This window comes from Lucilia sericata, unplaced genomic scaffold (genome assembly GCF_015586225.1).
Source record: "Lucilia sericata isolate MDLA Ls3-8-SP2 unplaced genomic scaffold, ASM1558622v1 Contig002692F_arrow, whole genome shotgun sequence".
Taxonomy (NCBI): Eukaryota; Metazoa; Arthropoda; class Insecta; order Diptera; family Calliphoridae; genus Lucilia; species Lucilia sericata.
The window spans coordinates 30,001-43,954 of record NW_023996418.1 but is presented as its reverse complement, the minus strand read 5'-3'; the positions used below and the strand labels follow the sequence as shown (position 1 = coordinate 43,954).

Here is a 13,954-nt window from a genome sequence, read left to right as displayed (position 1 = left end):
CAGTTCTAGTTCAGTTCTAGTTCAGTTCTAGTTCAGTTCTAGTTCGTCAGTTCAGTTCTAGTTCGTTCTAGTTCAGTTCTAGTTCAGTTCTAGTTCAGTTCTAGTTCAGTTCTAGTTCAGTTCTAGTTCAGTTCTAGTTCAGTTCTAGTTCAGTTCTAGTTCAGTTCTAGTTCAGTTCTAGTTCAGTTTCTAGTTCAGTTCTAGTTCAGTTCTAGTTCAGTTCTAGTTCAGTTCTAGTTCAGTTCTAGTTCAGTCTAGTTCAGTTCTAGTTCAGTTCTAGTTCAGTTCTAGTTCAGTTCTAGTTCAGTTCTAGTTCAGTTCTAGTTCAGTTCTAGTTCAGTTCTAGTTCAGTTCTAGTTCAGTTCTAGTTCAGTTCTAGTTCAGTTCTAGTTCAGTTCTAGTTCAGTTCTAGTTCAGTTCTAGTTCAGTTCTAGTTCAGTTCTAGTTCAGTTCTAGTTCAGTTCTAGTTCAGTTCTAGTTCAGTTCTATTTCAGTTCTAGTTCAGTTCTAGTTCAGTTCTAGTTCTAGTCTAGTTCAGTTCTAGTTCTTCTAGTTCAGTTCTAGTTCAGTTCTAGTTCAGTTCTAGTTCAGTTCTAGTTCAGTTCTAGTTCAGTTCTAGTTCAGTTCTAGTTCAGTTCTAGTTCAGTTCTAGTTCAGTTCTAGTTCAGTTCTAGTTCAGTTCTAGTTCAGTTCTAGTTCAGTTCTAGTTCAGTTCTAGTTCAGTTCTAGTTCAGTTCTAGTTCAGTTCTAGTTCATTCTAGTTCAGTTCTAGTTCAGTTCTAATTCAGTTCTAGTTCAGTTCTAGTTCATCTATTAGTTCAGTTAGTTCTAGTTCAGTTCTAGTTCAGATCTATTGAGTTCAGTTCAGTTCTAGTTCAGTTCTAGGTTCTAGTTCAGTTCTAGTTCAGTTCTAGTTCAGTTCTAGTTCAGTTCTAGTTCAGTTCTAGTTCAGTTCTAGTTCAGTTCTAGTCAGTTCTAGTTCAGTTCTAGTTCAGTTCTAGTTCAGTTCTAGTTCAGTTCTAGTTCAGTTCTAGTTCAGTTCTAGTTCAGTTCTAGTTCAGTTCTAGTTCAGTTCTAGTTCAGTTCTAGTTCAGTTCTAGTTCAGTTCTAGTTCAGTTCTAGTTCAGTTCTAGTTCAGTTCTAGTTCAGTTCTAGTTCAGTTCTAGTTCAGTTCTAGTTCAGTTCTAGTTCAGTTCTAGTTCAGTTCTAGTTCAGTTCTAGTTCAGTTCTAGTTCAGTTCTAGTTCAGTTCTAGTTCAGTTCTAGTTCAGTTCTAGTTCAGTTCTAGTTCAGTTCTAGTTCAGTTCTAGTTCAGTTCTAGTTCAGTTCTAGTTCAGTTCTAGTTCAGTTCTAGTTCAGTTCTAGTTCAGTTCTAGTCAGTTCTAGTTCAGTTCTAGTTCAGTTCTAGTTCAGTTCTAGTTCAGTTCTAGTTCAGTTCTAGTTCAGTTCTAGTTCAGTTCTAGTTCAGTTCTAGTTCAGTTCTAGTTCAGTTCTAGTTCAGTTCTAGTTCAGTTCTAGTTCAGTTCTAGTTCAGTTCTAGTTCAGTTCTAGTTCAGTCTAGTTCAGTTCTAGTTGAATTCTAGTTCAGTTCTAGTTCAGTTCTATTAGTTCTAGTTCAGTTCTAGTTCAGATCTATTCAGTTCAGTTCAGTTCTAGTTCAGTTCTAGTTCAGTTCTAGTTCAGTTCTAGTTCAGTTCTAGTTCAGTTCTAGTTCAGTTCTAGTTCAGTTCTTCTAGTTCAGTTCTAGTTCAGTTCTAGTTCAGTTCTAGTTCAGTTCTAGTTCAGTTCTAGTTAGTTCTAGTTCAGTTCTAGTTCAGTTCTAGTTCAGTTCTAGTTCAGTTCTAGTTCAGTTCTAGTTCAGTTCTAGTTCAGTTCTATTCAGTTCTAGTTCTAGTTCAGTTCTAGTTCAGTTCTAGTTCAGTTCTAGTTCAGTTCTAGTTCAGTTCTAGTTCAGTTCTAGTTCAGTTCTAGTTCAGTTCTAGTTTCTAGTTCAGTTCTAGTTCAGTTCTAGTTCAGTTCTAGTTCAGTTCTAGTTCAGTTCTAGTTCAGTTCTAGTTCAGTTCTAGTTCAGTTCTAGTTCAGTTCTAGTTCAGTTCTAGTTCAGTTCTAGTTCAGTTCTAGTTCAGTTCTAGTTCAGTTCTAGTTCAGTTCTAGTTCAGTTCTAGTTCAGTTCTAGTTCAGTTCTAGTTCAGTTCTAGTTCAGTTCTAGTTCAGTTCTAGTTCAGTTCTAGTTCAGTTCTAGTTCAGTTCTAGTTCAGTTCTAGTTCAGTTCTAGTTCAGTTCTAGTTCAGTTCTAGTTCAGTTCTAGTTCAGTTCTAGTTCAGTTCTAGTTCAGTTCTAGTTCAGTTCTAGTTCAGTTCTAGTTCAGTTCTAGTTCAGTTCTAGTTCAGTTCTAGTTCAGTTCTAGTTCAGTTCTAGTTCAGTTCTAGTTCAGTTCTAGTTCAGTTCTAGTTCAGTTCTAGTTCAGTTCTAGTTCAGTTCTAGTTCAGTTCTAGTTCAGTTCTAGTTCAGTTCTAGTTCAGTTCTAGTTCAGTTCTAGTTCAGTTCTAGTTCAGTTCTAGTTCAGTTCTAGTTCAGTTCTAGTTCAGTTCTAGTTCAGTTCTAGTTCAGTTCTAGTTCAGTTCTAGTTCAGTTCTAGTTCAGTTCTAGTTCAGTTCTAGTTCAGTTCTAGTTCAGTTAGTTCAGTTCTAGTTCAGTTCTAGTTCAGTTCTAGTTCAGTTCTAGTTCAGTTCTAGTTCAGTTCTAGTTCAGTTCTAGTCAGTTCTAGTTCAGTTCTAGTTCAGTTCTAGTTCAGTTCTAGTTCAGTTCTAGTTCAGTTCTAGTTCAGTTTAGTTCAGTTCTAGTTCAGTTTAGTTCAGTTCTAGTTCAGTTCGAGTTCAGTTCTAGTTCAGTTCTAGTTCAGTTCTAGTTCAGTTCTAGTTCAGTTCTAGTTCAGTTCTAGTTCAGTTCTAGTTCAGTTCTAGTTCAGTTCTAGTTCAGTTCTAGTTCAGTTCTAGTTCAGTTCTAGTTCAGTTCTAGTTCAGTTCTAGTTCAGTTCTAGTTCAGTTCTAGTTCAGTTCTAGTTCAGTTCTAGTTCAGTTCTAGTTCAGTTCTAGTTCAGTTCTAGTTCAGTTCTAGTTCAGTTCTAGTTCAGTTCTAGTTCAGTTCTAGTTCAGTTCTAGTTCAGTTCTAGTTCAGTTCTAGTTCAGTTCTAGTTCAGTTCTAGTTCAGTTCTAGTTCAGTTCTAGTTCAGTTCTAGTTCAGTTCTAGTTCAGTTCTAGTTCAGTTCTAGTTCAGTTCTAGTTCAGTTCTAGTTCAGTTCTTAGTTCAGTTCTAGTTCAGTTCTAGTTCAGTTCTAGTTCAGTTCTAGTTCAGTTCTAGTTCAGTTCTAGTTCAGTTCTATTCAGTTCTAGTTCAGTTCTAGTTCAGTTCTAGTTCAGTTCTAGTTCAGTTCTAGTTCAGTTCTAGTTCAGTTCTAGTTCAGTTCTAGTTCAGTTCTAGTTCAGTTCTAGTTCAGTTCTAGTTCAGTTCTAGTTCAGTTCTAGTTCAGTTCTAGTCAGTTCTAGTTCAGTTCTAGTTCAGTTCTAGTTCAGTTCTAGTTCAGTTCTAGTTCAGTTCTAGTTCAGTTCTAGTTCAGTTCTAGTTCAGTTCTAGTTCAGTTCTAGTTCAGTTCTAGTTCAGTTCTAGTTCAGTTCTAGTTCAGTTCTAGTTCAGTTCTAGTTCAGTTCTAGTTCAGTTCTAGTTCAGTTCTAGTTCAGTTCTAGTTCAGTTCTAGTTCAGTTCTAGTTCAGTTCTAGTTCAGTTCTAGTTCAGTTCTAGTTCAGTTCTAGTTCAGTTCTAGTTCAGTTCTAGTTCAGTTCTAGTTCAGTTCTAGTTCAGTTCTAGTTCAGTTCTAGTTCAGTTTAGTTCAGTTCTAGTTCAGTTCTAGTTCAGTTCTAGTTCAGTTCTAGTTCAGTTCTAGTTCAGTTCTAGTTCAGTTCTAGTTCAGTTCTAGTTCAGTTCTAGTTCAGTTCTAGTTCAGTTCTAGTTCAGTTCTAGTTCAGTTCTAGTTCAGTTCTAGTTCAGTTCTAGTTCAGTTCTAGTTCAGTTCTAGTTCAGTTCTAGTTCAGTTCTAGTTCAGTTCTAGTTCAGTTCTAGTTCAGTTCTAGTTCAGTTCTAGTTCAGTTCTAGTTCAGTTCTAGTTCAGTTCTAGTTCAGTTCTAGTTCAGTTCTAGTTCAGTTCTAGTTCAGTTCTAGTTCAGTTCTAGTTCAGTTCAGTTCAGTTCTAGTTCAGTTCTAGTTCAGTTCTAGTTCAGTTCTAGTTCAGTTCTAGTTCAGTTCTAGTTCATTCTAGTTCAGTTCTAGTTCAGTTCTAGTTCAGTTCTAGTTCAGTTCTAGTTCAGTTCTAGTTCAGTTCTAGTTCAGTTCTAGTTCAGTTCTAGTTCAGTTCTAGTTCAGTTCTAGTTCAGTTCTAGTTCAGTTCTAGTTCAGTTCTAGTTCAGTTCTAGTTCAGTTCTAGTTCAGTTCTAGTTCAGTTCTAGTTCAGTTCTAGTTCAGTTCTAGTTCAGTTCTAGTTCAGTTCTAGTTCAGTTCTAGTTCAGTTCTTTCAGTTCTAGTTCAGTTCTAGTTCAGTTCTAGTTCAGTTCTAGTTCTTCTAGTTTCTAGTTCAGTTCTAGTTCAGTTCTAGTTCAGTTCTAGTTCAGTTCTAGTTCAGTTCTAGTTCAGTTCTAGTTCAGTTCTAGTTCAGTTCTAGTTCAGTTCTAGTTCAGTTCTAGTTCAGTTTCTAGTTCAGTTCTAGTTAGGTAGTTCTTAGTTCAGTTCTAGTTCAGTTCTAGTTCAGTTCTAGTTCAGTTCTAGTTCAGTTCTAGTTCAGTTCTAGTTCAGTTCTAGTTCAGTTCTAGTTCAGTTCTAGTTCAGTTCTAGTTCAGTTCTAGTTCAGTTCTAGTTCAGTTCTAGTTCAGTTCTAGTTCAGTTCTAGTTCAGTTCTAGTTCAGTTCTAGTTCAGTTCTAGTTCAGTTCTAGTTCAGTTCTAGTTCAGTTCTAGTTTCAGTTCTAGTTCAGTTCTAGTTCAGTTCTAGTTCAGTTCTAGTTCAGTTCTAGTTCAGTTCTAGTTCAGTTCTAGTTCAGTTCTAGTTCAGTTCTAGTTCAGTTCTAGTTCAGTTCTAGTTCAGTTCTAGCTCAGTTCTAGTTCAGTTCTAGTTCAGTTCTAGTTCAGTTCTAGCTCAGTTCTAGTTCAGTCCTAGTTCAGTTCTAGTTCGGTTCTAGTAGATTCCTGTATTACAAGATGAATGCAATTGGTTTTGCATAAGTTCCTGTTTTACACATCCAGTATGGGTTATTCATAGAAGAAAATTTAATTTTCAAACAAATTTCTTTTCCTAAATTGTCTCCATATTTACAGCATTTTTTCCCGCATTAATAACTCCCTTATTCATATTGTTATGTACACTTATTATGGTTTAAGTGCTTGTGGCCCAGTAATACAAAAATATTTATGGTGGAAAAATATTTAACCGCCATCCAGTTGGTATGTAACTCAAATTACAAATCTCTCTTTTTACAGATTATAATTTAATTATGTTTCATATTTTTTTTACAGCTACAATTTACCACCGGCTTGCTGTGGGCTCTACAGGCCATTGCCACTCAATGTGATTTTCCATTATGGATCAACTGTGCCACCATTATCTATATGATAACATTTTTAATACTTTTCGGACGTTTTTATAGACGTAAATAATTCCGTCGTTTGACGGTGAAACAGAAAAATCCATAAAATCAATGTAAAATGTAAGTAAGTTATAGAAAATTAGAATTTCGAAGTAATAACCAAACAAAAAAAGTGTTTAAAAAATATAGAAAAGCGAAAACGGTGTTGTGCCGTTTGGAAAAGTTATATTTAGTGGGTTTGATGGCAAATAATAATAACGACCATTTGAGTAAAATTGTCTATAACAAATCTAATTATGTGCCAACCAATAAAGGTATTTGGTTTGGGAAACACTTTTTATATAACACATGAGTGTAGTCCATTAAATAGAGGGGAAAATAAAAATAATTTTATGAAATTTACGATTATGTTGCCGAAAAGAAATGTTAACAATATTGAAGGCGGTCTATTTTCTTCCTACAGTACAAAGTGTGAAATATACTACAAAAATCTGTGGCAAGTTTTTAATTTAAAAGAAACGCTTTTAAAATCAGGTGTACCATCCTGTAGGACGGTAATAAGTGTTCTAAAAGCCACTCCTGTAGGAGAGTAATTAATGTTCGAGTAATTAAACTAATAGAATAAAATAAATAAATAAATAACTAACTAACTAACTAACTAACTAACTAACTAACTAACTAACTAACTAACTAACTAACTAACTAACTAACTAACTAAACTACTAACTAACTACTAACTAGACTAACTAACTAACTAACTAACTAACTAACTAACTAACACTAACTAACTAACTAACTACTAACTAACTAACTAACTAACTAACTAACTAACTAACTAACTAACTAACTAACTAACTAACTAACTAACTAACTAACTAACTAACTAACTAACTAACTAACTAACTAACTACTAACTAACCTAACTAACTACTACTAACTAACTAACTAACTAACTAACTAACTAACTAACTAACTAACTAACTAACTAACTAACTAACTAACTAACTAACTAACTAACTAACTAACTAACTAACTATAAACTAACTAACTAACTAACTAACTAACTAACTAACTAACTAACTAACTAACTAACTACTAACTAACTAACTAACTACTAACTAACTAACTAACTACTAACTAACTAACTAACTAACTAACTAACTAACTAACTAACTAACTAACTAACTACTAACTAACTAACTAACTAACTTAACTAACTAACTAACTAACTACTAACTAACTAACTACTAACTAACTAACTAACTAACTAACTAACTAACTAACTAACTAACTAACTAACTAACTAACTAACTAACTAACTAACTACTAACTAACTAACTAACTAACTAACTAACTAACTAACTAACTAACTAACTAACTAACTAACTAACTAACTAACTAACTAACTAACTAACTAACTACTAACTAACTAACTAACTAACTAACTAACTAACTAACTAACTAACTAACTAACTAACTAACTAACTAACTAACTAACTAACTAACTAACTAACTAACTACTAACTAACTAACTAACTAACTAACTAACTAACTAACTAACTAACTAACTAACTAACTAACTAACTAACTAACTAACTAACTAACTAACTAACTAACTAACTAACTAACTAACTAACTAACTAACTAACTAACTAACTAACTAACTACTAACTAACTAACTAACTAACTAACTAACTAACTAACTAACTAACTAACTAACTAACTAACTAACTAACTAACTAACTAACTAACTAACTAACTAACTACTAACTAACTAACTAACTAACTAACTAACGAACTAACTAACTAACTAACTAACTAACTAACTAACTAACTAACTACTAACTAACTAACTAACTAACTACTAACTAACTAACTAACTAACTAACTAACTAACTAACTACTAACTAACTAACTAACTAACTAACTAACTAACTAACTAACTAACTAACTACTAACTAACTAACTAACTACTAACTAACTAACTAACTACTAACTACTACTAACTAACTAACTAACTAACTAACTAACTAACTAACTAACTACTACTAACTAACTAACTAACTAACTAACTAACTAACTAACTAACTAACTAACTAACTAACTAACTAACTAACTAACTAACTAACTAACTAACTAACTAACTACTAACTAACTAACTACAACTAACTAACTAACTAACTAACTAACTAACTAACTACTAACTAACTAACTAACTAACTAACTAACTACTAACTAACTAACTAACTAACTAACTACTAACTAACTACTAACTAACTAACTAACTAACTAACTAACTAACTACTAACTAACTACTAACTAACTACTAACTAACTAACTAACTAACTAACTAACTAACTAACTAACTAACTAACTAACTAACTAACTAACTAACTAACTAACTAACTAACTAACTAACTAACTAACTAACTAACTAACTAACTAACTAACTAACTAACTAACTAACTAACTAACTAACCTAACTAACTACTACACTAACTAACTAACTAACGAACTAACTAACTAACTAACTACTAACTAACTAACTAACTAACTAACTAACTAACTAACTAACTAACTAAACTAACTAACTAACTAACTAACTAACTAACTAACTAACTACTAACTAACTAACTAACTAACTAACTAACTAACTAACTAACTAACTACAACTAACTAACTAACTAACTAACCAACTAACTAACTAACTAACTAACTAACTAACTAACTAACTAACACTAACTAACTAACTAACTACTAACTAACTAACCAACTAACTAACTAACTACTAACTAACTAATACTAACTAACTAACTACTTAAAACTAACTAACTAACTAACTAACTAACTAACTAACTAACTAACTAACTAACTACTAACTAACTAACTAACTAACTAACTAACTAACTAACTACTAAACTAACTAACTAACTAACTAACTAACTAACTAACTAAACTAACTAACTAACTAACTAACTAACTAACTAACTAACTAACTAACTAACTAACTAACTACTAACTAACTAACTAACTAACTAACTAACTAACTAACTAACTAACTAACTACTAACTAACTAACTAACTAACTAACTACTAACTAACTAACTAACTAACTACTAACTAACTACTAACTAACTAACTAACTAACTAACTAACTACTAACTAACTAACTGACTAACTAACTAACTATAACTAACTAACTACACTAACCTAACTAACTAACTAACTAACTAACTAACTAACTAACTAACTAACTAACCAACTAACTAACTAACTAACGGTGTTCTATGGACTTTTTTATAGTCTACTCTACTGATTGTCTATTCTATGGATACGTTTATTGACTAGTAACTAGTTGAGTATATTTACTAGTCTGTGAGCAAGTCAATGGACTAGTCTAACAAGTAACCTATTGGCTAATCAATTAAGAAATTCATTGCCTAGTGTACGTATTAGCCCTTCGACTATTTTATAGACGATATATTGACAAGTAAATGAACTAGACTATTGACTGCTCTAATGATCTAGCGAGAAAATTTAAGCTATCAACATTTTTAATACCAAAAATTTAAACTATCTACTATCCCTCACTTTTAAAATCACAAAATTTGCTGTTAAATTCTAAAATACTTTCTAACAAAAATAACCCAAATAAAAACAAACATTCATTCACACACAACAACTCCTTTTGTTAATTAGTTGCTACAAGGACATGATTACAGTGAAAAAAAAAAAAACATTTTGTTACCAATGTGTCTAACGATGATGATGACGATTGCGAATTTGCCATATAAATGAATTTCAAGGAGTATTTGTTCATTTAACAAAGGAACACAGAAAACATGAAAGAATTTTATTTGGGGGGCGGAAGTGAACTGTAAATACACTACTTAGCTAAAAAACAAAAGCATGTTTTTAGGCTCAGACAAAACATCATTTTAAGCAAAAGGTAAATTTAATTTTTTATAAAAATATATATAACTTTTCATAATATTGAAACATTATATGGGGTGTTTACAATAATTTTCTCCTATACTGCAAACCTTTAGACGAGCTCAAAATACTTGTTACCCTCTAAATATGTACTATATATGTATGTATGTCTAACTAACTTCTTTGGATTCTTTATAAACTTCTTCCTTTTTTTCCTTCCTTAATATCATAAGTACAAACCTATTGCAATTATTTAAGTCACGTACTTAATTCGATTTGTAGCACGAATTCATAAAATATTTGTAACAGAAACATTTCTTCACACAAAACACAAAGAAATGAATTGAAGGAGGAATGACAAAACAAGACTTAACTTGTTACTTAGATGAGCCATTTGTGGGCCTCTTTTTTTATTTTTTAACTATAACGTGTTAAGTAATTTAAGAAATTTTATAGGTATTTATAACTTTCAAATTGAAATTAATTTTTTTTAAGGGAAATTGTTTGTAAAAATAGCAAAGTGGTCGTAAAAAGTATTAAACAGCTAATTGTTAGATGGCCAAATGATCAGATAATTTGGAAAATGAGAAAATTTCGTGTAACAAATAAAGTTAGAGAAATGTTCTTTATAAAATATACAAAATTGGTTTGAATTTTTAAATTAAAGTAAAAAAATCTTTATTATAATAAATGCCTTCTTCTAATAACGTCTAAATTGCTTCTTAAATTTATCATAATGATAATCGTCAGTAGCTCTTTTAACACCATTGGGACCAACTTGATGTAAAGGATTTTGCGGTTGAGTTCCCTCGGCGCCACCACCTTCAGCAGGCTTGCGCTGTTGTTGAAATCTTCTTTTAGGATCATTGTTTTCCTCAATATTAACTAAAAAAATTACAAATTCAAAAAATGGAAATTTAATTTAAAACCAATTAACTTACATCGATTATGCTGCATAAAGTTCACCGCCATATTAGTGGGTACAAATTGTGAGGGTCCATCTTTTTTATTCTTTTGATCCTGCAGCAATTTCTGTTTGGCCTCTTCCGTAGCCTCAATATTCTTAATTTTGGCATCGATACCCAAATCCACTTCGGGTATACCATTTAACATTTGATTCGACAACATTTCCTCGGAACGATGTGAAGAAGATTGTCTTAAATGTTCGGGCAAGGCATAGAGGGCTGCTTCTTCGGGTGTTAAATACTTTTGAGGATCAGCTCCGGTTTCACTTTCTGGATTGGATTTTGTAAGACCTTTACGTTTATGTAATTCTTGTTCAATATACTTCATCATTTCCTCATCTTCATCACGTTTATTAGTTTCCGCTGAGAATTGTGTGCCTATGCCTACATCATAAGCATCATCGGATTCTTTAACATTGCCCGACTTTAGGGATTGCATGTTAACAAGACCACCTGTCTTAACATTAAAGGGATCTTTGAGTGTTATCTCCTCTTCGGGTGCTAATTTTTTGCCCAAAGCTAAACCTATAATACTAACGCCGTGAGGGCGTTCGCGTAGTTTTTGTCTTTCTTTAATTTCTTCCAAGGATAAGCTAAATAGTATAAAATAGCTTTTAGTTTGGGTAATTTCTATATAAATGTTTAAACTTACGGTTCTTCACTGGGTTCATCATCGGAATTCCGTCTTTGTCTTAAATTTTTACGCACTTTCTTTTTAAAAACAATTTTTTCACCCTCGTTGGAGTCTAGTTGTTCTTTTGCGACTTCCGACATGTTTAAGTTACGACTTTTTTTTGTTTATTTTTACTTAAAATATTAAATTTTTTGTTATAAATACGTGTTTACAAATAAAAACAATGTTTATCTTTGACATTTGCATTGTTTTTTTTTTTTTTTTGCAACAGCTGTATTAACTTTTATTTTATTTTGTATCACCCTGTTAGTGTAATTGTCATAAACAGCTTGTTTAAAAAACTTGGCATTACCATTTGTTTTGTTACATAATTTAAAAACTTGGCTTCACTTTTTACAAGAACTGTCAATAGTTGATCACATAACCGCAATTATTTTCTACAAGTTTTTGGTAAAATATTCATAAATTTCTAAATAAAAATTAAATAATTTGTTATTAATAATAAAACACAAATATTTTCTAACAGTGTCTACAACTAAGTTCAACAAAATGTTTGCCCCACGTTTGTTAGCTAGACAATTATGTCGCCAAGCCAATCGTCGCATGTTTTCTGAGGCCGCTCCAGCTGCTGCTGCCACCGGTGCCCCCAATCTAACACCTCCTCCCGCAGAAGGTGTTGCTAAACCCGTCAATCCCAAATTGGAAGGTATTGCCAACAGCATAGCCACCCTCAATCTTTTGGAAGTTTCCGAACTTAGTGCTCTTTTGAAAAAGAAACTTAACCTTCCCGAAACCGCATTTGTACCACAAATGGCTGCTGGCCCTGCTAGACCAGCTGCTGCCGCTGAAGATGAAGAAGAAGCTGCTCCCAAGAAAGTACAAACTTCTTTCAAAGTCAAGCTAGTTAAATTCGACGAGAAACAAAAGGTAGCGTTGATTAAGGAAGTCAAGAACTTGTTGGAAGGTATGAATTTAGTGCAAGCCAAGAAATTCGTTGAAAGTGCCCCCACAGTAGTCAAGGAAGACATACCCAAAGATGAGGCTGAGAAATTAAAAGAAGCCTTAGCTAAGGCTGGTGCTGTTATTGAAATTGAATAAATCAATCGTCAATACTTGTTATCCTACCTATAGTTTTTTAGTTTAACTATTTGCTAATTATGTTTAAAACGATACTAAATGAAAACAATTAATGCCAGATATAAGTTGAACTTGTTTTGGTTGTTTAAAGAAATATATAAAATCTTAACGAAATTTGTAATGAAAAGGCGTAAAATGAGTTTATAAAGCGAAGGGATCTGTCCTATAAATGTGGAAATCATTTCTTTCTTATTTTCATGTGGAAAATAACAAATCGAGTTTATTTGTTGTTTTCAATATAAAGTATAAAGCATGCATCCTGGTATAAAATATTACTGAAATTAATGTTTAGTTTTCAGCTGAAATTTGTATGTTAAAAATCTTATTAACATTTTCTATAAAATAGTTTTCTTACATTTTGAAGAAATTTTCAATGGCAGATTTTGCCACATTTTCGTATAACATTTTACAAATATTTCAGAGAATATTTTGAAATTTATAAACTTTAAAAAATTATTATCCAAATTTTTAAATTCTAACCCCCTTATTCACAAACAACATTTTTATTTTATAAAAGGTTTATAAAACAAAATTTTCATACAAAATCAAATTTATAAACCGTTTATAAAATAAACATTTTGTTTGTGAATAAGGGGTTAAATCTAAATGTTAGGAATCTTCAGGATTTAGCGATTATTTTAACATCTTATATTGTCAAATATTAATTCGAATTTTCGAACATCTCCTAAAGAACTTATGACTTTGAATACTTATTTTCTAAAAATACTTTAAAATTAATGAATATTTTAATATTATTTTAAAATGTTTATAAAATAAACTTTTGATGGCAGATTATGAAAGCATCTCGAATATTTTTCGAACATATTGAATTTTAGAACTAAAGTACGAGTAATTTTTCAAACTTACAAAATAATTCGAAGTCATCAGGAAATTGGATCGAAATTTATTTATACCTTTAGGCCTAAGTGCACTATTTGTAAAGTGTCCGTCTATATCAGAAAGAAATCTTTGTTGAATAAACTTTTTTATTTTTCTGATTTATTTCGATATTTTTCCACTTTTATTTACAGAATCGTTGCTTAGAAAATATTCTACTTTATTCTTTTAAACAAAAATTCGATTTATGTACATAGAATCCTAGTTTATTCGTTCGAAATTCAACACTAGTAGAGGATTTTCATACGTGCACTTGGGCGTATGATGAATTTTATTTTGAAAATATTACGTATAGTAGAGAGCAAGAAATATGTGAAATTATTTTGTGCTAAAAATTTTAAATGAATCTGAATAGACAATACGTGATAGACACTTCTCTATGAAGTTGTAAATCTATAAGTATATAATCCATTTCTTTTAGCTACAACAACATTATTTATTAGTTCTTTTTCTTTATTATTTTGTTAATTAGTACAATGCTGGTAATTTAAGGCACACGACTAACTTGCGACCATTTAGTTTCAAATATTTGAGATTTTCATAAAGTCCCGCTTTCATTTTTTGTTTAAAAACACTTTCTTTTTGGTCTATTTTTAGAATGAATGAAAAGAGGATATAAGTAGGTCAAGTCAAAAGCTAAAAATTGTCTTTTTACAAACATGTTTTTTAAAAAGTAAATCATATTTCTTATTATACCCCACAGGGAATTTATGCGAATTGACTCTAATTGTGATTTGTGCAAATAGTGACACAAAATTATT

The 13,954-nt window shown here is 31.5% G+C and overlaps 3 protein-coding genes across 3 annotated transcripts; 2 read left to right on the top strand and 1 right to left on the bottom strand.

Annotated features, from left to right (window-relative positions):
- The first annotated feature begins 5,356 nt into the window (after positions 1-5,356).
- Positions 5,357-5,697, top strand: LOC119614208 (elongation of very long chain fatty acids protein 4-like). Its single transcript, XM_037970338.1, has 2 exons — positions 5,357-5,484; positions 5,557-5,697. Exons 1-2 carry the CDS (start codon positions 5,452-5,454, stop codon positions 5,695-5,697), a joined length of 174 nt encoding a protein of 57 aa, XP_037826266.1. The 5' UTR covers positions 5,357-5,451.
- Positions 5,698-10,207: 4,510 nt separating this feature from the next.
- On the bottom strand, positions 10,208-11,408 carry LOC119614204 (telomere length and silencing protein 1 homolog). The gene is made up of 3 exons (XM_037970333.1): positions 11,178-11,408; positions 10,502-11,118; positions 10,208-10,445 (listed from the first exon to the last, which is right to left on the bottom strand). The coding sequence occupies exons 1-3, from the start codon at positions 11,297-11,299 to the stop codon at positions 10,261-10,263; spliced, it is 924 nt and encodes a 307-aa protein (XP_037826261.1). The 5' UTR covers positions 11,300-11,408; the 3' UTR covers positions 10,208-10,260.
- Positions 11,409-11,468: 60 nt separating this feature from the next.
- LOC119614205 (50S ribosomal protein L7/L12) lies at positions 11,469-12,474 on the top strand. Its single transcript, XM_037970334.1, has 2 exons — positions 11,469-11,609; positions 11,686-12,474. Exon 2 carries the CDS (start codon positions 11,709-11,711, stop codon positions 12,255-12,257), a length of 549 nt encoding a protein of 182 aa, XP_037826262.1. The 5' UTR covers positions 11,469-11,609; positions 11,686-11,708; the 3' UTR covers positions 12,258-12,474.
- Positions 12,475-13,954: the final 1,480 nt, after the last annotated feature.